The 23,904-nt window shown below is 42.6% G+C and overlaps 2 protein-coding genes across 5 annotated transcripts; one reads left to right on the top strand and one right to left on the bottom strand.

Annotated features, from left to right (window-relative positions):
• Positions 1-3,752: 3,752 nt before the first annotated feature.
• Positions 3,753-11,227, bottom strand: DYRK3 (dual specificity tyrosine phosphorylation regulated kinase 3). 3 transcript variants are annotated; one of them, XM_075776053.1, is made up of 3 exons: positions 11,048-11,227; positions 10,167-10,282; positions 3,753-6,148 (listed from the first exon to the last, which is right to left on the bottom strand). In XM_075776053.1, the coding sequence occupies exons 1-3, from the start codon at positions 11,085-11,087 to the stop codon at positions 4,577-4,579; spliced, it is 1,728 nt and encodes a 575-aa protein (XP_075632168.1). In that variant the 5' UTR covers positions 11,088-11,227; the 3' UTR covers positions 3,753-4,576. The 3 variants fall into 3 exon arrangements, with proteins under 3 accessions (XP_075632168.1, XP_075632171.1, XP_075632169.1); XM_075776056.1 differs by having other exon boundaries at positions 4,439-6,148; positions 10,167-10,278; XM_075776054.1 differs by lacking the exons at positions 10,167-10,282; positions 11,048-11,227 and adding an exon at positions 7,292-7,375 and having other exon boundaries at positions 4,439-6,148.
• A 384-nt stretch (positions 11,228-11,611) lies between these two features.
• Positions 11,612-23,633, top strand: EIF2D (eukaryotic translation initiation factor 2D). Of its 2 annotated transcripts, XM_075776052.1 has the most exons (16): positions 11,681-11,817; positions 12,243-12,545; positions 12,750-12,940; positions 13,640-13,723; positions 15,889-15,979; positions 16,509-16,616; positions 17,263-17,537; positions 17,736-17,853; positions 18,287-18,332; positions 19,032-19,135; positions 20,703-20,861; positions 21,585-21,674; positions 21,780-21,875; positions 22,839-22,959; positions 23,105-23,279; positions 23,374-23,633. In XM_075776052.1, the coding sequence occupies exons 3-16, from the start codon at positions 12,886-12,888 to the stop codon at positions 23,442-23,444; spliced, it is 1,593 nt and encodes a 530-aa protein (XP_075632167.1). In that variant the 5' UTR covers positions 11,681-11,817; positions 12,243-12,545; positions 12,750-12,885; the 3' UTR covers positions 23,445-23,633. The 2 variants fall into 2 exon arrangements, with proteins under 2 accessions (XP_075632166.1, XP_075632167.1); XM_075776051.1 differs by lacking the exon at positions 12,243-12,545 and having other exon boundaries at positions 11,612-11,817.
• Positions 23,634-23,904: the final 271 nt, after the last annotated feature.

A 23,904-nucleotide genomic window follows, 5' to 3' on the forward strand; every position in this document is an offset into this window, starting at 1 on the left:
TTGGATTGAAGCCTCTGCACCCCCGGAGTACGGGGACACTGTTCACCTATCCAAGACTGCTCTGATGACCCACGGATTTTACATGTTACATGGGAGTTAAAAACCAGTCAAGTATCAGCGGGGTTTTAGAACACACAAGGGCTCTTTTATGGGAAGTATGAAGTGGATCCATTTCCCCAAACCCTTACCAAATTACTACAAATTTTAAAAAAATAATCAAGTGGTGTCTGTGATAAGCACCAAGTACAAAACCAGGAGGTCCAGTTTTCAAAACTGCCAGGTACCCACAGCCCCGAGCGCTCAACACGTGCAAAAGCTCCAGGGTTTTTCATTAAAGTCTTTCAGCACAGTTTGTTTCCAACCTCAGCTGGGTGCTGCAGAGAAGTACCACAGCGCTTCCCGTATTATTCTGGCTCCCTACTCCCACAACAGTATTAACCTTTGGCAGGCAGGGGATTTGTATCAATCATTTCAGCAGAGATCTCTGGGTGCAGAATCAGCCTTTTGCTTCTATGGCTAGGATTAGTAAGACATTGCTGAGATCATCATGTATATGTTTCACAGCCAAAACAGCTATTAGTATTTTTGAAAAAAAAAGGGGGGGGGGGGAAGAGCTGTAGTCTGCAGTGAATACCCCTTTCGAAAGGACCCTAGGTTTGTTTCAGAGGTAGTTTTAAAGAGGATGACCATTGGTAAGAACCTCTACCGATAAATTAGTGCTCAAAAAGTTTTCAACTGCGTGGAAGTCCTAACAGCTCACAACAGTTGTAAACAACTGCAGATTGAGCAACACACTCGCTCTTCCACAAAAGTCACCCTAAATTTTCCAGTCTGTTTGGAATTCTTAGGTCACCAGACAACTCGAGTTCCTATTCAAGCTGGATGGGAAGGATAAAAAAACTCCAGTGAAGAGAATCTGTTGTACCCAGATTTCCTCTATAATCAGGTCACCGTTATAAAACGAGCTTCGCTTTCAGCAGTTGGTGTTAGTAAGATCAAACCTGTAAAGAACTAAACGCAGCCTGGGTGAGTGTCTGCCTGCAGTACCACGTTCCGCAGTGAAGAATGATGTACTTGGTGTCCCACCGAGTTCAGATAAATACAAGTTTCTCCCTGCTACTTGGACAGGCAGATAATATTTCGACCCCAGTGTAGAAGCAACGTGTATCTGTCGGATGTGATGCTCATGCCTTGTAGTTCGTTTATATAAGCTATTGCTAAACCAAACAGCTAAAAATGCAGACAATAAACAGAGCGGGTTATTTACAATACACAGACTAAGAGTGTAGTAAAACAGGGAACGTTATAAGGAACATTTTAAAACGAGCTTAAGAGACTTTTATAAATGTGATGTCTGTTTTGAGGTAAACCCAAGTAATTTGTGTTTGTTTTGTCCTAACTTGCTAGAAGAATGTGATTGAAGTTCCAGAGGAACCTCACTGGTGCTGGCAGAATAACAAACTTGCAAACCAAAGAGCTACCACAAAAATAAAAGCTGTTGTTCTATTCAGGCAAGTCTAGCTTTAGCCTACTTCTAACATTCTAACCAGTATGACAATTAATGAAAAAGATGGACCTCTGGCAATTTCAGACCTCACGAGGGTTTAGCTTCCCAAAGCGTGAATTTGGGGTGATCTCAGTGAAGACAGCCACTGCGAGCGTGAGCGCCCTTTAGGAACGACAGCATCCAGCGACGCAGCCCGGGGTCCAACCTCCACGCGTGGCTATGGGCGGCTCCTGGGCAAATTCACAGGGAACTCAACAAGCCAAGCGTCCGCGGGGACGGTCCCTCAGGTCCCTCCCAGATAGGAGATTTATTAGCTCACCTGAAGGGCTCTCCCAGTTTGGCAATACCGGGTCACACTGTTCGCTGAAAGCAAACATTTTATAAAGAAAAATGGGGCTGAGTAATTGGAAACAAGACAAAATTAATTCAGCTGTATTCCCTGGCTTATGAAGTCTTTTTCAATACAGTAGAAATCTGAGGCTGCTTCCTTTTCCTTCTCACCGACTATGGCTATATAGACAAGAACCCCAAATTAGCAAGACAGTTAACTACACACTTGATTTTAAAATGTATTAGTCCCGAGTAAGTAAGAGCCAGTCTTAAACACACACAACTCATAACGGGCACCTTGTGCAGTCAGGTCATGCTGAACACATTTTCTAGATAAAAAGCAATGTTCTTGCCAGATAATTACTTATCTGCAGTTTTACAGCACCAGCCTTAACTGAGATTACTGTGTGTACACCAGAGGCTGTTACACTAGAAGTTACCTCATAGTAACAAGTTCCCAGATGTCACAGGAGAATGATTATTCTACATTTGGCATTTTACAGACGAAAATGGTTTAGAACCGTAACACTGCTCTGTTTTCCTAAGAGAAGACCTGCTTGCACAGGTCCTAGCCCACCAACACTCTACTGTCTTCTGCCAGGCTCCATACACTACCATCACTTTACAACTTCTATATAAAGTGCTTTTCTATGCCTCTTTCCTAACAAGCTATTGCTCCTGAAAGGTTCCTTTCTCCTCACTCACCAGGTGTATTTTGTAAAAAATGTATAAGGTAAAGGGCAGAGGAGGAAGGAGAATGTTTCTGGCTTTTGAAAATGTGACACATGTATTAGGGAGTCTACTAAAAATCGACGGTGTCTTCTGCCACTTCCCCCATTCTCCAGTCAAATAAAACTTCATTCAGCTGAGCCAAATAAAAAATACCAGTCATGCATTATTTGAAGTGAACCACGGTCATACCATACACCCTGGTATTACTTGTAGCTGCACAGATAAAGGCTACTCTTATTTTAGTATTATTACTCAGCTTATTGATTTTACACTTGTAAAACAAAAGATCTCAGAAAAGCTACCTACATGACAACCTCAGTTTAAACAACAGTCCTGGAAAGTTTGTAGCTTTGGCTCTGTCCTTTTGACTTTTTCTACAGGCCTCCACCCAGCATTTCAGCAGTGCTGTAATTAAACGGAGCAGACGAGTAAACGCGGCCCCATCTTCTCAGAGGGCCTCGTACTGAACGCCATCACCTTGTCTTAAAATTCACCCTGACAATTCCTCTGTCTGTATACTGAGAGTCTCCTCGTTTTAACATTAAAAACCTGCTACAGAGAAACTCATTAAATCTAAAAATCTGTTCATAAAAGCTCTAAATTGTATTTAAAATTGTGTTCAGGCACCTGGCAAGAGATCAGAGGTTTTTGTAAATGGACTCGGGCCATGTGGCTGCAAGAAGCAACGACCCGAAGGAGCTGTGCTGTTGTCATTACAGGTCACGCCACCTTTTCATGTTCTTGGAAGATAAAGGAATAGGAAATACAAACTCATATATCTCAAGAACGCGAAAACATAGGCATCTCTCTCTCACAGACCTGAAGGAATTTGATTAGAAATAAAGCAATTCTTCCCATAACTTTTGATTTGGATCCACCAGTTTTTGCACATCATGTCCCTCCTGATATTTCACAGATTACGCTTAGGTTTCAGATCGCACTTCCAATTATTAGGCGTGCCCCACACACACACATTTTCTAGTTAAAGTCCTGGGCCTTAAAAACTTTCACTTGTCTGATAGGAGTGGCATGTTTGCTTTTTATTATAAGAGCTCCATGTAATTCAATGGAATTCACTCCACACCAAAAAAAGTTTTTAAAATGACATGTACATAAACAGCTCTAAGTTCAACATTTTTGTTTTGGGAACAACACAGGAAAAACAAACAAACACACACACACCTGGCAGAACTGATGACTTAAATTTGAGCTCCAAGGAAACGTATAATTGACTCATTAGCCCTGAACAAACTGGCCCACGCTTGTGATGGACCAGTCCTGATCTTGACTTCCCCTACCAGCTTTCCATAGACTTTTAAGGGAAATAGCAACTGTACAGAAGTTAGTAGTTTTATTTAGATATATCCTGTGTTTCATGGCATTTTTATGCTCCTTTGGAAAAAAATTATTCAGATAATAAAATTTCAACACCAAATTCCTTTGGTGTCTACATCCCATGGTATTTTAAAAAATCTCAGTCAGAATAGGTAAGGGAAAAGTAGCGCAGAGAAATAAAATTCTTCAAACGTAAGTTAGCAATTTGCAAGTAAGTTCCTAATGCATTACGTTAACACATTTGTGCTTTTGACAATAGATGTAAAAACTCTCCCCAGAATAAAAAGAGTTCAATTGGAGATTAACTGAAAACAGGTATTTTAAATCCATTTCCCTTGCTGTCTTCAGCAAAAGAATCTGTTAAACCGTCCTGATAAGAAATAGTTTGATTTCTAAAACAGCAGTATTAAATAGCACGTCTGCCAAACTGTCATTGTACTCAACAGCTGAGCTGACCTCGCCAGTAATGTAATATGCACCATATTGTGAGTGAAACAATTGGATAAAAGTTAGCCCTTTAAATGTGTACATTTTGACCAAACTTTTTATATTCAAGATTTAGCCTCTAATAAAAAGTAAATCCATTAAAAACCTCTGCATTTAACTTCCTTACACATTATTAACAAAGAATTAAAATACAAGGTATGTATTCTGGAAATACATAATTCTCTATTAGCTGACCAGTTTGGGTAGCACAGTACATAGAGGTATACTGCCGTTGGAGTCGGATGTTAAATTAGCCCTCAGCTTGTTTGCTACTCCAACTACAGGAGGCAACTTGGAACCTATTCCTGTGAACGAACTTGTATAGCTAGAAATCCGTTTACTGGAGGTTTTATCAGTGCTGGGTGGTTTAGGTACGCGTTTACAAATCCAAGGGTGCCTTAAAGCTTGACTCGGAGTCATGCGTGCGGAAGGATCCCAGCTGAGACATTCTTTTAAGAACTCTATAAACAAGGGATCGTCGCAGCCTTTCAGTGCTGTCACCCAGTCTTTGTTCCCTGGAGCGCCTCGTATTTTACCCCGGCGCGATCGACTCCCAGTAAGGGTCACTCTTCCATCTGCATGCGTAGTTACAGTGCAGTAGCGAGGATGACCCTTGGAGTTGATGAAGTTCTTGGCTCGCTTGGATTGATCCAAAAGCTTCTGAGGTGGCATTCCAAGAAGTTCCATCATACAAGCCAGCTGGTCTCCCTCATCCTCTCCAGGAAAAAGAGGATATCCAGTCAATAGCTCCACCAGAATACAGCCAAAGCTCCACATGTCTATGGGCATCCCATAGCGACTGCCCAGAATTACCTCTGGCGCCCGATAAAATCGAGACTGAATATATGTGTAGACTCTTTGGTGCTCAAAACAGCTGGACCCAAAATCTATAACCTTGATTCCACTCCTCCCTTGCTGTTTTAGGAGGATATTTTCTGGCTTCAAGTCACAGTGTATGATTTTGTTTCTATAAAGAGCATCCAGACACTGCAGTATAGAGTGAGCAAACTTGCGTACCAGTTGGATACTGAAGCCCTGAAACTTATTTCTTTTAATCAGCTCATACAGGTTCATACTCAAGAGTTCAAAGGTCATACAGATGTGGTTCCGAAAGGTGAAGCTTTCCAGCATGTGAATAACATTCATACTGCCTGTTTTATCCTGCTTCTTCAGATGCTCGAGAATCCGGATTTCTTCTGCCGCTTGGCGATGGAATCTCTTTTCATTGCGAACCATCTTTAAGGCTAAGTGTTGGTGGAGTTTGTGATCATAGACTTTAGCAACTTGTCCAAAACTGCCCTTGCCAATGATTTTGAGGACTTCATACCGATAAGCAAGATGGTCATGGGGCACGTGAATGTAGCTGCCTTGGTCGTCATCATAACCTCCATTGTTGGGACCACCAATAACTCCTTGTCTTTTTTTTGCAGCTGGACCCACAAAGTAAATTTCAGAAAAATTCAGTATCTCTTGCTGTTCATAAGCAGATAACTGATGTTTGTACTGTTTGACAGCTTGCTCTGGAGCTTGGGAAACGGCTTTATGTGCTTTTGAGGAACTACCGCCACCTTTAGAAGTGCTTATGCTCTCTATACTTTTATCTTTTGTCAAGGAAGGAAGAGATCTTTCTGAACCAGTAATGCCTGCAGACTGAAGAGTGCTACTCCTTCTGTTGCCAGAGTCCTCAAATAATTGCTCCACTTTGACCTGACTTCCAGTCAGAGGGTGATCCTTCATTGCAAGTTTGTTGCTAGAAATCTACAGATGGAAAAACAAAAAAATAAACTTTACTTTCCCTTTTAAAGCACAGACTAAGAATAAAATCAAAACCACATAAAGCAAAAACATTAACATAACAGGTTTTGCATTTCTGTTAGGAATAAATATAAAATGCTGGACCTAAACTAACTCAAGTTACAAGCATAGTTATAGAAGGGTACACAAAGAGAATGCAACTTACTGAACCAAGCACTTGCACAAATGTAGCGTATTTTTAAGTCCATAAGGGTGAACCCTAGATAGTCAAACACTCAAACAAGGACACAATACCTATCTCTACTAGTATGCATGTAGTCAGCAAAGGGCCAGGGGAACGGCTATGTTTAGCTTTAAACGTGGGTGCAGCAAACACAACCAATGACAGATGCAACTTGCACCTGTCTGAAACATGCAGCATAACATGAATGTGCAGAGAAGTGTCAGGAATATTGCAAAGACAAGTGTGCCAAAGGACGACAAAGAAATGACAGCAAGTGACATAAGGCTGATATAACCAAGCTGAACAAGGAACAAAAGGATGATAAAGACAAGATAAACCATACTCTAAAAAAAAAAAAAAAGAAAAAAAGATTATTTTTCTTTGAAGGGGAAAATACCATCATATCCACAACTCCTTTTAAAATCATCATAGCTGCACAACTATCTTAAGATAGACTTGGAAGCTTTGAATAAAATCTCTCTTACTCCCACTTTGTTGACAGTAGTCTGTAACCACTGCCTCTTACTGCCATATGTTACAATATTTACATCTGAAATGAAGGCATAGGTGGTGAGAAAACACTGTGAAATTTTTCAAGCTCGAGCATTTAATAATTTGTAAAAACGACAACTCCCTGGAGTTCAGCTCCTTGAACAGCAGTTATTCCCCTTTTCTACTCATTGATGCTCCATGCTGACAGACAGCAGAGAGGTGGTGTCTTATCCGGTGCTACACTGAAGAAGCCATGACTAGAGTAGCAACATCTGTTTTCCATTTTGTCCTTTAATCTAAAAATAAAGATTTGAGACACATGCCAAACCGAATCCCTGAAAACCAAAATAACTACAGGGGAATCAAACAAAAATTATAAATAAACCTGCAGATCCACAGCAATAAAACCAAATTCCTTTTTAGTTACATACAATCCAACATCTCGGCACAGTCCGTAAATAAGGGAAGTGAATGCTCTCGCCAAAAACAACTACATACATCTCTCTTAAGAGTCTGTTTGTTGGTGCTGCCTTGAAACATTAGCTCTTGCTCACAAGCGCAAAAAAAAAAAAGGGCATTTCCTGCAGAAGTCAGTCCTTATCAATGTTGACTAAGGGTCACTGGATATATCCTACTAAGTTCCACTACTCTGAGTCCTATCAACCCAAAAATACAGTGCACTATACGGGACACGCCTTTCCAGAAAGTCTTAAACAAAAAAACAAAGCCCAACCCTGGTAACTTTAGAATAAACGCCTTTTTCTTGGAGCCTGGCTGAACCTCCAAGATAAGAATGACATATTTTCAGAACTGGCTAAAAGACTATTCAGTCCCGCAGAGTCAAACAGTAAGTTTACAAATAAACAGTGAACATAAGCACAGAACAAGGTTCACATTTGTTTATTTTCTAAAGTTTTCCGGGGGGGGAAGGGGGGAAAGGGGCCTGTCCTTCTACAATAGAAGTCTTATTTTCGCCTTTGCAATCAAAACTTGATATTCCTCCTACACTAGCTTCAATTGTATGCACAACAGAAGCAGCTTTTTATCTTTTTATCACTGTGATTCGGAACAGACACAACTGCACCTCTGCAGGTGACCACCCTGACGCAGAACATTGCCACCACGGCAGTTCCTATCAGCAGGGCTCTGCGGAGCTGCCTTCTCCAGCTGGATGAACAAAGGACGCACCAAGGCTTCAAAACATGCTACTGTATAGCAGAAATGCTACTTATTACATTTCTTTCAACTATTTGATTTCCAAGAAATGGTGTTAACAGTCTGAACGTCATCAATTGTAGCAATGTGATCAAGCATGAAAGCCTTGCAAACAGTGCTACATCTACATATTCTCCATACTGCAAGAGCAACTCTGCTAATAATGCTGTTTGTAGCAAACATTTTGTACCTTTGAATCCCTACGTAAACAAGGAATCCATGATGCCATTTATCCTGGAACTGTATCTTAATGAAGAAACTACGGCTTTGGATCTCAAACTCAACAGCCATTCAGTAGTAAGGACTAAATTTTCCTTCTTAGAGGACTACCAAAATCATTTGCCGCGTGACGGTCAGACACAAATATAGATCAATCTTGAACTCACAACAGCTCCACTCAAAGTCAGATGACTTCTGGGTAACATCAGCTTTCTTTCAACAGCTTTCTTGTACAAATCACAGGCTGTGCAGGTTTTGGTTTATTGATAAAGTGCTATTAGCAGCCAAGAAATTAGACTGACAACACAAGTGGCACCCTGTTGAAGATTTTCACGTGCTTACAAAACTTCATGTTGATTGAGGAGGAAACAGTTAACCCAGTTCCTACACAACTGTTTTTGCAAAAGTGCATCAGTTATTTTCTGAATACTGAATTAAGCAAACTGAATGAAACCCATGTATTCTCAAAGCAGAGATATTTATGTTCTGTTATAGCTAGGATGAAAAGAATGGACAGCTGCAGACATCGGAACTCTTCAATTCTCATGTAACATTACATCGTATATACAAAAATCTTGCAAGAAGGAAACCAAATATCACTCTAATTCCAAATACTTTCCCATTAAAATTGAGCATCATGGTTTTCATCCTTGCATGCTTCATCTCAGTTCCTGCTCACAAGATACCACTGAGGTCGTATTTTTCTGATGTGTCATCATGGCAAAACTAGGCATTTTATAATCCTTAATCTTGCTTTAAGAAGTTAACAGGCTCAATGGACAAAACACAGACGAAGAATAAGATACACCAGGGGAACGAAATATTCATAGAGTTATATTTGTATCTAACTGGATAGTTCCATTCTACTGATTTCTGTTCAGTTATGAACAACTGTCGTTACACTACGACTTAAACGCTGCCATTTAAATGTTCCCATGCCCCTGAAAAAAACCCACAACCCACTACTCTCCAAACTCTACTACTCAACAAATCTCTGAGTTTCTTCTGCTGTCCCTCAATATTGCCAGAAAGGGAAAACACAGACCCATGCTACTGAGTTTGCTCAGTGAATGGCCCAGACCACATTAATTGCTAATATCTGTTACAATAAATTCCCACAAGGCGACGATTTTCAAATGCATCTCACTCAGTGAAATGTCTACTTTCACATTTTAGAGAGCGTTTTTTTAAGCTCAAGCTCTTTCACTTCTGCCAAAATTCAACAAGAGCCAAAATACATTTAAAAATCATGTAAAGGTCAGATCCCCGTACAGCTAAACATGACCACTACTGCTCGATCTCATAACTCCACATCTGCTGAGGAAACGCAGCACTTACGAAGAAGCACATTAAAACTTTCAGTCCATAAAGAGCTATTTTTCCAGCAAACAGAGTGGCAGATAACGCCAAAGTTTTCAGAGGAGAAAGATACTTTTGTAAGATGTTTGGCAGCCAGGCAAACCCACACTGATCCTTCTGCTGTTCTAAGTACTTATCTCTCGGAATTTTCATGAGGGAAACTAAAATGGAAACGTGCAAGAGTTAAAGCAAAGTATGTGTGGATGTACATACTTATCGACATACCAGGTGACACGGCAGAACACTTCAAGCTTTTGTAAAATAACTTTCTTGATTAAAACATGAGCGGAGGATAGTAAGATAGGATTTCTGAGGCTGCCTAGCAAGTTCTACGTTGAACACAGCACCACATCTTTTTTGTGCTTAGTAAAAGCAATAATGTTAATAAGCTACTACAAAGCTGCGACATCCCACTTTTTAAATTTATTCTCAATAGGGAGATATCAAATTCCTTGATGGTTCTCACTGCCACACAACACAACATGAAGACCCAGATGACTTTAAAATACTCACATTAGATCTTCCAAGGGAAGGAAGTCCTGAGGGGCTGTGGTCTTCATTTGTAGACTCTTGGTACCTAATCTGATCTATCCTCATATAGGAGTCGTATAATCCATCTCCAAACCTGGCTGGAAACATCCCACATACAGACCAGTTAGTTACAACAATTCACATTGATACAAACGCTGAAATGTATCTCGCTTAGCACATTTTAGTCTGTAAGATCATCAGTTCTCATTCATTTATTAAATCACCTTTACAATTTAACTATGGCTATATTTTACCACCACAACAGAGTGCAAAGCTCTTGGGAAATTTTAATTTGTAACACTTAGAGTGTACCTTTTTTTAATCAACTCTTGCACTGCAAATATATCCTTAAGAAACATTAACCAGCATATTCCCCTTTTTCCCTTAAGCAGGATAATCCCGAACTAGCCTCGTTGAGAGCCACAACAGAAAACGAGCCTACACTTAAATACTTGATAGGACTACCCCTTAAAGTAGGTTATCCTTTAAAAATGATATGTGGGAATTACAGTTAGCAGATTTGCAGCAAGGGGCGGGGGGGGGGGGGAGAGGTCGTGTCGGTCTGCACCGTAACTACTGACAAATACTGTTAAAGAACTTAAAATCGCAACGTTTAACGCAACCGACTCCGCACCGGGGCTCGGCGGTTTCGCGAACGGGAGAAACCAAGGGGGGGAGCGGGGCGAGCCGGGCTCCCCGGCCAGTCCCGGCCCGTCACCCCGCGCTCACCCCCGGGCCCTCCCCGAGGCCGCGGCCCCGCTCCCCGCGGGACCCCCGTGGCTGCCGCCGGGGCGCACCGGGAAGGGCCCAGCGGCCGCCTCAGCCCGCTCCCGCCCGGCCCGGCCCCGCTGCCGCCGCCTCACCTGCGCCGAGGGGCGCCTCCGGCTTCCTGCCCAGCAGCATCGTGGCGGGGGGGGACGGCCCCCATCCCCCGCCGGGCCCCGCGCCGCCGCCTGCCCGCGTTCCTCCGTCCAGCGCTGCCGCGGCGGGCGGCGAGGCTCCGGTCAGGCTGCGGCCGCCCGCCACTGGCCCGGCCGTTGCCACGGGAACGTCCCTCCGCCCGCCCGCCGGGCGGCGCCTGCGCAGTGGCGGCGCGGGGCGGGGGGGGGGGGGGGGAACGGGGCCTCGCCGCTCGCAGGCCTGGCCGGGCCTGGGAGCGACTGATAACCGCCAGAGCACCGCCCTCACAAAAAAAGTTACATTTTTGAATTCCTGTCTAAAAACCTTCGGGTTTCATCACCCGTTCCCCGTCCCTCTCCCCACTCAGCGTGTCTGCCGGTGCCCCCGCCCCAGGAGACCCCTCACACAACAAAGCACGGGCGCTCGGGAAGGGGAAAAGGCTCCGTTAGGAGAAACCCCAACGCCCGCGGGGGCTCACGGCGATCGCTTCCCTCGTGTGGAAGAGGCCGAGGCGCACCGCGGGGTGACCCCCGGCCCTCACGCCGGGCCTGGGGGCGGTGGGAGTGCGGCCGCGGGGAGGCGGTTTCCACCCGGACGCTTTTGTACAGCGGGACGGCGCCATGGCGGCTGCCGCGGCCTGAAGGAGAGCGCGGTGCCGGCCGGGGTGCGGGCCCGCCATGTTCTCCCGGGCGTTCCGGGTGAGATCCAACACCGCCATCAAGGGGTCCGATCGGTGAGTGCTGGGCCGGAGCCCCCTGCCGCGCCGAGGGGGGGAAGGCCCGGAGGCAGGAGGCCGCGCTTCCCCGGGGGAGCGGCTCAATCCCGCCTCCCGCGCTGGGCCCGTCCCGCTGCCTGGTGGGCCCTTGGCCTGACATCGCCACGGTTCGGCGTCAGTCTCGGCGCCGCGGCGAGGGCAGCGGCGGTGCGAGCGGTGGGCTCCCCGGCTGCGGCGGCTCTGCCCCGCGGAGATACGGGCTTGGGGCAGGCACGGAGCTGTGGCCGCTGTCACCTTGGATTTGTGATAAACACGAACTACGGGTCTGAATGTGAAACGCACTTTTCGCTTGAAGGTGCTGCCATAATTAAACTAGGCTTAAATGAACTGTTATGTCGAGGCCTAGCTGATTCTTCTTTACTTTTATGTTCTTACTTGTGTAGTGATGCTGGGCTGACTTGCCGATCTTTTAGATTCACTTGACACGTCTGTGAATGACAAACCCACCTTGTGCTGGTCACCGTGTCTTAAAACAAGGATTAAAACTAGCGGGAGAGGGAAATCTGGCTGCACCCCTGCTCCTCCATGCCGGAGTCTGTAGGTGACAGGCCTGGCTGAGCAAGTCTGACGCTCCCAGGTTTGTACTCTGGAGCTCAGAACAGTAATGAAATCACAGTCCATGAAAAGCAGAGGCAAAGACAGCAACAGGAGCTGTAAGCAGACGTTTAAGGAAGAATATCAGCAGGGTAAGCATATTTGGCCTTTTCCCAATATTCTTCCAGCACACAACTCTCTCGTTTGTAAACCCAGACACAAATGCTTCAAATTACCTTCTGTGAAAAAGTGGGAATCTCATGAACAGCCAACAAAATAGTAACTACTGATTTAGGAATTATTTTGAGGGATGGTCTAGACAGCTTTGTAACACATTTGTGATTTTATCGTTACAGGAGAAAACTACGAACTGATGTTGCAGCAGCTTTTCCTAACCTTAGCGCTGAACAATTGACTGAGTTTATTCCAAACAAGGAAGAGCTTAATGTCATCAAAATATATTCTCACAAAGGGGAGGCTGTCACTGTTTACATGAACAACAGGAACCCAATACTGTTTGAAATTGAGAAAGCTCTGTATCCAACAGGTATGGGGAGTGGACCAGAATAATCCTCCCTTTTTACTTACTGGGCACCCGCCTTTGTCCACAAGATTTCTTTGTGCCTGTCTTAAGTACTTATCCTATCCCTTTAGTATCGTACGTTGCATAATCTTTAATGTGTTTATTCTACTGACATCTTTGCGAAATCAGTGGCATTTCTGGATTCTTTCTGCAAAAAAAGAAATTGAGGTGCTGAGAGGTTAGAAACCAGGAAACAAGTCTTTTAAGTTACAGTTTAGCATCTTAGCCCCTTTTCTCTCTTTTGTCCACTGCAGGGTGTAATTCCAAGAAGCACAATGTCCACTTCCAGGCAGGCCTGGAATTAGGCAATAAATTGCTCTGATACTCTATGCTTTTATTTTTCCCCATACCCAGCAATTCTTCCCTGTTGGAGCAGCATTTTAGCTCAGCGCATCCTTGATTTAAGGAAAATAATGGAAACATTTATCTATATCCTTTATAATAATTCACAGGAGCTCGAATTAACTAGCAGTTTATTTTTCTCCATTACATCTACTAATTATTGTAGGATTGTTCTGACTTCAGATTTCTCGATTACCCCAGTAACAGGAAAGTGGTTAGCTGTGGTTAGTATTGTGCTGCTTAGTCATAAAGATGGGAAGAAGCAACGGGTAGAGAAGTTTTTAATGATGCATCTTTAAATTTGGTTCTGTTTTGGGACAGTGTACACGTTGTGGGTCTACCCAGATCTTCTCCCTGCTTTTTCAACATGGCCCCCTGTGCTACAGAAACTAGCAGGAGGAGCAGGTAAGAGGACTAGAACTTTTGTCATATTGTGTTGCAAAAAGGAGTTGCCTTCAGGGCTTTTTTTGATGCTATCTTTCCCAGTGGCAAAAAATGTACCTGAAATAAGAAAGAAAAAAGTATAAAGAATAAGTATTCACAAAGTAATTCATGGTGATGTCCTAAAAAGGAAAATAAATCAGCTGTAAAAAAGTTTGTGAATGAAACAAAGTAAGTTAAGCTGTTTAAATGCAGTAACCTGTTCCACGTGGGAGTCTCGGATTTGGAAATATCTTCTCAGGGTGATCAGCAACTCTGAATTGGGACACAGCACTGCCTGTGTCATTGGTCTGTCTTTTTTTAGAACTTTCCTTGAGCACCTGAGTTTGTTTCTTTGCTGCCACCCTGCTTCCTGTCAATTCAGAGGTGAACTAGCTTATCCTATGGATAAGAAGTGAATTTATATTGGAACCTACAACTGTAATCGCTGTCAGGTAAATTGTGGATTGTGCAGTGAGGCTGGATTTTAATTCCTGGATTACTGGCTCTGCCACCCAATTATGGATCAAGACTAACAAGAAAGGAGTTTTATTTCCTGGAACCTGCTTTGGGTGCAGTTCAGACTCATGTGAATCAGGTCTTTATAAACTTTAAATTGCAGAACTGCTCAACCAGAAAAAGATTAAATTGCAGCCACTGCAGCCTTAGTCTGTAAATGGCAGTGTTCATGTAGGAAGAGACGTCTTTTTTCCATTACACAATACCTAAGGTAGAACTCGAGTCCCTCTGTTTACTTCGTTTGCTTTTGGGGAAATAAAGTGCTTGAATGTGTAGCTGTGATAGACATGCGAGCGAGCCTTGCTGCTGACTTGTAGTGACCTAGTTTCTGGGGAAAAAAAAAAGAGTAGTCTTGCTAATGGGGGAAGGACGTTGATGAAAGAGGGCTGCAGGTCATTCATCTCCCATGGCAACCAGGCTACCTCTGCTACGATCCAAAGATAAGAAGCTGGCCACCGAGACAATGGGCACAAAGGCAGAGAGGAGAGGTAGAGCCACGTCTTAGAGAGAAGAGGAAAGGCATGAGGCTATCCAGTGCTGCAGACACGGAGGGAGGGAGCAGGTTTAAGGGAGCATTCAGTTACAAAGAGGAGAAGCAAGGCGGTGCTATTTGTGATATCTCTTCCGTGAATTCAAATATCCACTCTCTGCCCTGGTTATTTACATAACATACACTCGCTACTTACCTTGTCATGTTAAGGTCTTTATGTGATTTCTGTCCTCAGAGATGTGGAGCCTTGGTTGCAATTGCAGAGTTCATTCTAGATTTGCTGAAAGTAGTTGTGACAGCGAATGAGAGGAAAAATATTGTTGGCTTCTTCAGCATACACATTAAATCTATGATGCTGAGAAAAAAAGTGAGATGCCTTCAAAACCAAACCATGGAACACAGGTCAGTCCAGGAGACTGCAAGCTCTAGACAATTATATCTGCTATGAGGGAGAGCAGATGCTCTTTACATAATTTGGTGATGACGTGATGCCGTATGCGAGGCATGGAAAACTGTTCTTAACTCACATGCCAGTCTATTCACCCCAGGTATGGAAAGCAGAAGGAAGCACACAAGAAGGTGTATTGTTTCTGTCCAGATAGCAAGGAGATGACTAAGGCTGCTTCCTCCTGCTGAGGAGAGTTCACAGCTGAGTGCAGCTATCGTGTCAGATCAGGAGGGTTGGGTCAGCAGTGGCAAATTTTAGACAATTCTCTCTTCAGGGAGAGAGCTGCTGCAATAACCTGTCCTTGGGGCAGGGAAGAGTAAATGGGTAGTTCCAGACACAGCTCCTTGTTCCTTTCTCTTTCTGTGTCATTAATGAAGAGTAATGCTGTCTAGGGTGGGAACTCGTACCTTTTTAAAACAGCACTCCCTTCGGGCCTGACAGGGCAAGGGCCTGAGCATGCTTAGCTTTCTGCAGTTTTTTGGGATGTACCCTTGTGAATTAGATCCCTTCCTCCACAGGGTGGTAGCAAGAAGTGCTGCCTTACTAGGAGAAACAGAGAATCATGTTTTATCTGGCATGTGCTCAGCTGTTAACAGGCTTGTGTTTTTGCTGAGTAACAGGAGGGGTAGGGGCGGAGGAGGTAGTGGCTGAGGCTTTCATTGAGAAATGGATGTGCTTTATTCTTTGCTTCAGATCTGATGCTGCCAGGAGTTGTAGTGCCATCTTCTGGCTTTCCTCAAGTGGAGCGGGGCACGCTCTGTGCTGTCACCCTCTTGGGAAACAGGTACGGAGGATTCTTTATTTGTATCTTTCCTTAGAAACTAAAAGTGAAACGAAGCTATTTTTTACAGGAAGACTCTGGGGGTTTTGAGGAAATAAAAGCAGAATTGTTCTCATGCATTTGATGCACTGTGGACCTAAACAGTAGAAAATACAGCAGAAAAAAAATCCATTTAGGTTTCTGGGTTAGGATATGTTTGAGCTTGGGTGGACAGCTTTGCAAATTGGTTCTTCTGGACCTGTGGGAGGCACAACTGGTAGATTAGCTTTGAATTTTGTTTTGCACAACCTTCACTTCAGTATCACCCCTGCACATATCCTTGGATTCTTTGGAAGACTTTACATACCAGAAAGATGAGACGAAACCAGAAAATACCTAGGTGCTTTAAAAAAAAAAAAAACAACACAACAGGTTGTAAAGAACAAGACATCATAAAAGAAATTCAGTATATCACAGTGGCACAGTCTGTCTGTGTCCAAGTAACACAGTGTATTTGTGCCGAACTGCTGAAGTAACTCCCTTCTTTTCCCAGAGCTCCAGTAGCAGTTGCAGTCGCCACTATGTCCACGGCAGAGATGCTGGCTGCTGGAATGAAAGGGAAGGGCTTTGCAGTGTTGCATACTTACACAGATCACCTCTGGTGAGTACATTGCCAGGCATTTGGTAAAATGTGTAACAAGTCTCATGTGTTTACTAAAATCAAAGTCTGTGCCCCAGTAAGCTTAATCTGTCAGTTCAACATACTGAGTTACTTGGATACAGTTTAGATACGACCATTATTAACGTTTCTGCTACATGTTTTTGATGACCACACTTTTCTGACAGAAGCAAGTGTCTGTCCTGACATCTATCCATTATATACATGTTGGAAATAGATATATAAAATTATTCACTTGATTCAGTTCCTTGAACCTGATTGTAATTCTTATAGAAATGAAGCTAGACCATCCTTGTTACTCTGATTTTAGAAAATATTCTTGTTCTGTAAAAAGTGAACTTGGAATCATTTTTGCTTAAAAACGGTCAACTGTGCCAGTCTCAACCAAATAAATGAGTTGTTCTGCATTTGGATCCAACTAGTCTGCTCAGTTTTAAAGTAGGATTCATGGGGGGAACATAGAGTTTATGGAGAAAGATGCATTTAAAATAAATGTTATAGTTTTGAGAATGCAGAAGAAGATCCACGCAACTGCCAGTGCCTTTTATCAGGGTGACATTTGTTCATTGTCCTATGGTTTCAAAGCAGTAAACAGAAAGCTATGTTATGCTTTTTCTTCCTTTTATAGGGAATATGGTGACAAATCTTATCCTCCTACCTTAGCTCCCTTGGTAACAGATTCTGCTGAAAAGGAGGAAGAGAGGGAGGGGAAAGAGCCTCTCATCAGCTTCTCCACTGACCCACTGCAGCATGTGGGCATGGGTGATTTGAGCCTGAAGGAGCGAGACGGTTGTGCAGTACTGATGGGGAAGGAGAAACTCGATGAGAACAGAGCTGCAGAAACGGCTGAAGATGCTAACACAGAGGTTCAGCAGGAAGCTGAAGACAGCAGGACTCCACAAGGTATTTTTGCATACAAATAAAAGAAACTATGCCCCTTTGGTTTGCCGATGCCCATACCCATGATCTAGATTACTGTGCATTCTAGACAGTTCACTGTGCGAACTGGGTAGAGATGGTTCTGTGTGGTCTGAAAGAACCGAGTGCTGTGTTCTGAAAGACAGACTACTAACAGCTTGCTTGTCCTTTTTTTCCCTGCAGAGCAAATGGATGCATTATTTAATCAGTGCTTTTTTCATGCCTTAAAATGCAAAGTAAAGAAATCAGATCTCCCTCTGCTCACCAGCACATTTCTACGCAGCCATATGTTCTCATGCTGGTATGTGGTAAGAAGATTGTCTTTGGATTTGCATGCTGGGTTTTTGGCTTCAAAACTGTAGGGATCGTGTGCTATTTAGGTTGAAGTTTTTGACTCAAAAGTAAAATTCAATCCTTATCTAAGGTTATGCTTACTTCTTATATCAAATACTTTGGTGTAAGGGTTGTCCAGACCAGGATACGCACTTGGTAGCTACCTTGAGTTGGCTGACATTTGTTTCAAGATTGCCTAGTCACTTAGAGGGCTGTTTGCCTACCCACAGGAACATCAGCATTAGTTTCGCTCATCATGTTCTATTTATTAGCTTGTTTGAAGTAATTCTTCTGTGTGATTCATATTTCCACTGTGAAGAAACTTCTAGCATAAGTAGCAAGATTGAAGAAGAAATGAAGGGTGACTTATAACTAAAGAACTTTTAAAAATCCATTTATAGCCCCGCTGGACAACAACTGGACATAAAGAAGTCAAGCTACAAGAAGGTGAGATTTTTCTGTCGGTTTTTGGATTAATTTAAATAAGAAATGGAAAGAGAGAAAAAGTTTGAAGTCAAAATTGTTCAAGTGTTAGTAAAACAGACAGACAAACAAAAAAATACTAGACGCTGTTCTTAAAAGCCAAGTTCTTTTTTATCAGATGTCTGCTCCTGTGGGATCCAGGGAGAAAAGTAATTGCCCTGAGAGCATGAGCATTGATCTGGTTTGAGTGCAGCCAGTGCTGTCTGTCACTATGTACTGTGATAGCTATTAAAGGGTTCTGATCTTGTTGGACAGTGCAGTTACTTTCAAGAAGAGGCCATTCCTTTTCTAAAGCTGTTAACAAACAAAAACGAAGAGAAAGGAGACTGTATTGTCCCTGTTGTGTAGATGACAAGCAAAGACAAAGCGCATTGCCAAAGATCTCACAGCAGTCCATGTGAGATGTACCTTAGATGGCGAAGTAGTTCACAGAGCAAACAGACGGCAGACCTACAAAAGGAACACTTGCTTAGTCTGTTTTAGAGCCAGAGGCACTCACTGCTCCTTAACATCCTTAGCAGTTGCTGCATTTGGAGATGCAAAGGTGTGAAGTTTTTTAAAAGAAGTTTTTCTGATTTAGCAAGTAATCTTGGGGCAGTCAGAAACACATGAACAGGAATTTAAAATGCTTGACTCCACATTTCTGATTGTTACTTCCTTCAGTTCTCTAAATTCCTGCAATGTATGCAGCACCAGAAGATCTTACAAGTGAAGGAGCTGAATAAAGGTGTGGAGAGCATCGTGGAAGTGGACTGGAAACATCCAGAGTATGTAGAATGTTGCAGTCATCTTTTTTAAAAGAGTTGGTAGAGAAACAGCTTTGAAAATGTTAAGGAGGATTCAGTTCATTGTAACATTGCAACAAATTGCAATGACAAATTTCTGGCTTCCAGTTTGGATGCTAATAAAAGAGTTAGAGCATCCAGCCTGTTAGCAGTCACTAAAAAGCACATTCCTTTGACAGTGGCTGGATAGTTTGCGTGGGTTTCTTTGTTGTTGTTGGGGGAAGGGAGGCAAGAAGGTTTGGAACCCATCGGGCAGTTTTCCATCTATCTAACAGTGACTATAATGGTACGACTGTTTTATGCCCTTCCAATTTAAGCAGGTCTCCCCCTCCCCATTCTATCTGTGTGCTGGGACAACTCATTGTTCAGCTTTGGAGTAAACTTACCTGTCTAAACAATAACTCTAGTAAAAAAGATGACACTGCTGCTGAATAAATGCTCATGAAACTACAGTCTCAGAATGTCATATAGGAGCAAATCAAGCACTTTGCAAAATCAGAAGCCAAAGTTACAATCTCAGAAAAATTAAAAAAAAAAGTTTGCTGTGTTTTCCACTACACATACTGATTTGCACAAATAGTCTTTCCCTTGCAGTTACTTATTAACAGATTCCTCTATTGGTGTTTCTATTATCTTTCTAAGGATTAGTAGTTACCTCACATCACAAGCATCCTACTCGTTCCTTCTGCATATTGGCACATCAGCGCTCTCTTGGAATTTCCCAGCGGGCCTGAGACTTCCTGTTATATAAAACATCTCCTTGGCAACTAATGGAGTGGAGAACATTTCTATAGATACCAGCATATCTTCTGCATTTGGAGAGAAGCACAATTACTTTGACACTTTGACTTTTTGCATTAACTTTTCTCTCATTAAACTTGGCCTTATCATGAGGAGACAGGCGTACTCAAACTCAGTTTGTTAATTCTCTTACCTTTAAGCATAGAATCTGCAGCTCTGGTCAATGAAATGTGACTCCAGCTCCTGCACTGATATGGTTCTTAGCCCTCTCTTCCAGAACTTTTATCAGTGACCACTAAAGAATAATTTCAGCTTTTAATGTCTATACATTTGTGGAGAGTGCAGTTGGGTTGTTTTGTTTTGTTTTTTTAAATGTAATTCTAGGGATTCTACGGAATGGGGCTTCATCCTTTGCATTATGGCAGTCGTCTCTAATTATGAGAGTCAAATACGCTTAGAACAGCTGGAGAGATTTACTTTTTCCACAACATACAGGGCTTTACTCAGAGTGAAAAAGTGTTTAATAGTAATCACCTAAGTTAAGGTGCTTATTTATGTGTATCTTTGAAATGCGTACAAAGACAAATTTAGTAATTGCAGGTAATGCTTCAAAACACTGTTATTTCATCATGCCCTTTAATCCGCAGACACAGGCCCCCACTGCAATGGAATGCATTTGGAGGAACTGACATAGTACACAATAAACCAGAAAGCTTTTTGCACGAGACTGCTAGGTTTTCATTTCTGAGTGAAATGGAAGTGATAAGTTTGAATCCCTTTCACTCATACCAAATAATTCTCGTTTCAGCGTTAAAGCATTTGCAGTACCTGAAGGATTTTCTTCAGCCTCTGCTGCCCAAGACAGCAAGAGTGAAGACAGAGAACAAGCGTACCATGCTCCTGAAATCGTTCCGCTTTATGGAGTCTCAACAAAAATGATCCCACTCTTTCAGGAATCTGGACACAGGTAAGCACTAGAAAAGTACAACAAAGACATTGTTATGTGAGAAGAGAGACTAATAAACCCTTGCTGCTACCGGTTTTTTAGCCCTCATGGAGAGGGCCCTGCGCTGCTGTCAGGAAAGATGATGGGAATCAAGAATATATTCATAGCTTCACAAAGGGAAGAGATACGAGGCTGTGACAACTGCATTCAGCAAGTACTCCCATCACTTCTCCCACAGCTAAGGGGGTGATAGCTCCAGTGGCAAAATTGATATATTTTACTCTGATTGTCTTAATTTGCCATTGGATAAGGCATATTCTGGCCACCCACAGTATGGTTTACTGAAAAGAAGATGCCCAGATAATTAAGAATTCACTTGCATTCTTGTGCCCTCATCTTGTCTGTTTTGAGGTTGTTGAGATAGCACTCAGTGGCAGCCTTTCTTCAACTGACTGCTTTTGTACAAATTATCCACAGTCCCCTGAAGTTAGGGGTGCCATTGGAATCATCCTCCCAATCTAGGCTCCTAGAACCAAGGGGTTTAGAGCCTCTGTAATTACTGCTGTGAGCCTTTTATCTGGTGTACAGCAGCTGAGGCGTAACAAGAAATCACTCCCTAGCAGATGTATTTCAGTATTGAGCTGTTGCTACCAAATGCAGTCAGGGTAGCTGCTGTCTTCTGTCTTAGAGACAGAACCCAACACCTAACTATTTAATAAGTTCCAAAGTTTTCTTTCTCTTTAGAAAAGGCAGCATCCTCTCAAGCAGCGAGGTGAGAAACATCATCATTAACTACGTGAAGACTAATGAGTTGGTTGATGAAACAAACAAGAAGTAAGTACACATGGAGGCTGTCCTACCCTGCTTCCACAGGAGATGCTGAAGTTAGAGGAAAAAAAGCGAACTCGTATGCTTCTAATGTGTGTTTTTGTTTTGTAGCTTTGTAAAGGTGAATGCCATTCTGTGCGACTGCCTGTTAGATAAATCGGAACAAGATGAAATCTCAAACCTGAAATGGGATGACCTCTTGAGCAGGTGACTGTTTTCCCAATGTAGTGTTTCTGTATGACACAGTTTTATTACGTACAACTCAAAGCTCCATGTTACTGGAGCTACCTAAATTGTAATTTCCTACTGGTAATAAAAAAAAATAAAATAAAATATCCAGAGACCTTCACTTGCAGAATCTCTCATTCTTCACCTTTAACAAGCATCTGGCATTAAATATTGTTGGGATTTTTTTTTTGTTTACCTGCTAACCACTTATCAGGGAAAGCTTCCTAAACAAACAGTGCATGGTTCTGCGTATAATCTGTATGTACATATTTATAAAGCCATCCTTTCCAACACATAGCCGAACATGCCCTTTTTTAGGCAATGGTAGCCATCCTGCTCCTTATGTGCAGCACAACTTCTGCGTTTATAACCTAAACCCACCTTTTAGAGCCAAGAGGCCTGAGTATCTCACAAGACTGTTGTTTCCATATACTGAAAAACTTTGCCTAAATGTCCCCAGCATCTTACTTGCCTTGAGCTTCTTCATCACCCAAGGCTTCTGAGGCACCTCCAGCCATTTCCTTTATTTCTGAAGCCAAGTTTGCTTGTGGGACAGTAACATAGTTTATGCTCACTTTTGAACTGAAGCTGCTCCAACGATCTGTGAACAATACAGCTGAACAATAGCTTAAAGACAAAAATAGAGGTTTTCCTCTACAAGAACTAGTGTACAAAATTTTACCAGTAACAATCTAAGCTATAATTTTTGCAAGTCAGTAGACTAGCTTTCTTTTTAGTCAGTCCCTTTAAATGAAAGCCAGGATGCAACTCTTTGCATGAGATCATCATGCATTGTCTTCTTAAGATACCAATTCTTCTCACACATAGAATCTTTTCTTTCATGTAGTCTCAACAACCTGTGAGAGGCTGCAGTGGAAAAGCAGAGTTAACATCAGCCTTGCTGTACTGTGTGGACTAACTGGATGTATGAACTTTGTCCAGGTGCCTTGACCGACTGCAGCCCTTACACCAGGTGACGTTTTTTGGACAAGAACCTATTGTGAGGAAAGGAAACATTGAGCCCATCGACATAACCATAGCACAGAGGTCATCAAATAAGAAGGTAAAGAGAGAACTAAAATGACTGGGTTTGAGCAGAAGCCCAGATTCTGAGAGCAGCTTTGGCAGCTCGTTTTTCTGGGATGAATGGGACATGACTTGCTAATACCTACAGCAGTGAAGTTTGCAATAATTATTAAAACCTGTAGGTGACAATTATCAAGAACCTTGAGCTGTACGGTCTAGACCCACAGTGCGTGGCCAACATTCTCCAACAAAAAGTACAAGCCAGTGCCACCATCACCCCAGTACCAGGATCAAAAGACAGAGTTCAGGTCCAGATCCAAGGCAACCAAGTCCACCATCTGGCCAAGATGCTGCTAGGTAAGTCTGTTCTGGGATTGGTTACAGCAAGATACAGATTTTAACTCTTGAGCTCTGAATACTTACCTGAAGTCAACTCTTGGTTATATTGCAGAAGAATACCAGCTACCTCGGAAATATATTCAAGGCCTTGAGAAGGCTCCAAAGCTTGGCCGGAAGAAGTAGGAGAAAGATCTATTGTAAGAATTACTCGGATCTCATTATTTATAGAAGTGTTCTGCCAACAAATCAAGGATAACGTACAGGCTCTGTTCATTCAAAAATGAGTCCTGGATGTTTACAATGTCCATGATTCACCCACATAATACTGCTCCAGCTGTTCATTTTTCATAAAAATAAAAACCCTGAATAAAACTTCTAGCATTATCATTTTCCATATATTTTTCTACAAGTTCCTAGTGGTGCACTGGTTTTCTGGCTACAACGGCTTTTGGCTAGTTTAACATTCTTGCTTTGCATCTTTTAGCAAAGGCATGGCAATAGAACCTCCACCAAAATGTAAGCAAAGAATATTCCAACACATTGTCCTGGAACAGCCCAATGTGTTGTGCATGTCAGAAGTAAAACCTATTTGGTTTTAGATTTTTTTATCCTTTTAAACATTTCCAGGCATTAATATCACATT

The sequence above is a fragment of the Balearica regulorum genome, chromosome 25 (genome assembly GCF_011004875.1).
Source record: "Balearica regulorum gibbericeps isolate bBalReg1 chromosome 25, bBalReg1.pri, whole genome shotgun sequence".
Classification (NCBI taxonomy): Eukaryota; Metazoa; Chordata; class Aves; order Gruiformes; family Gruidae; genus Balearica; species Balearica regulorum.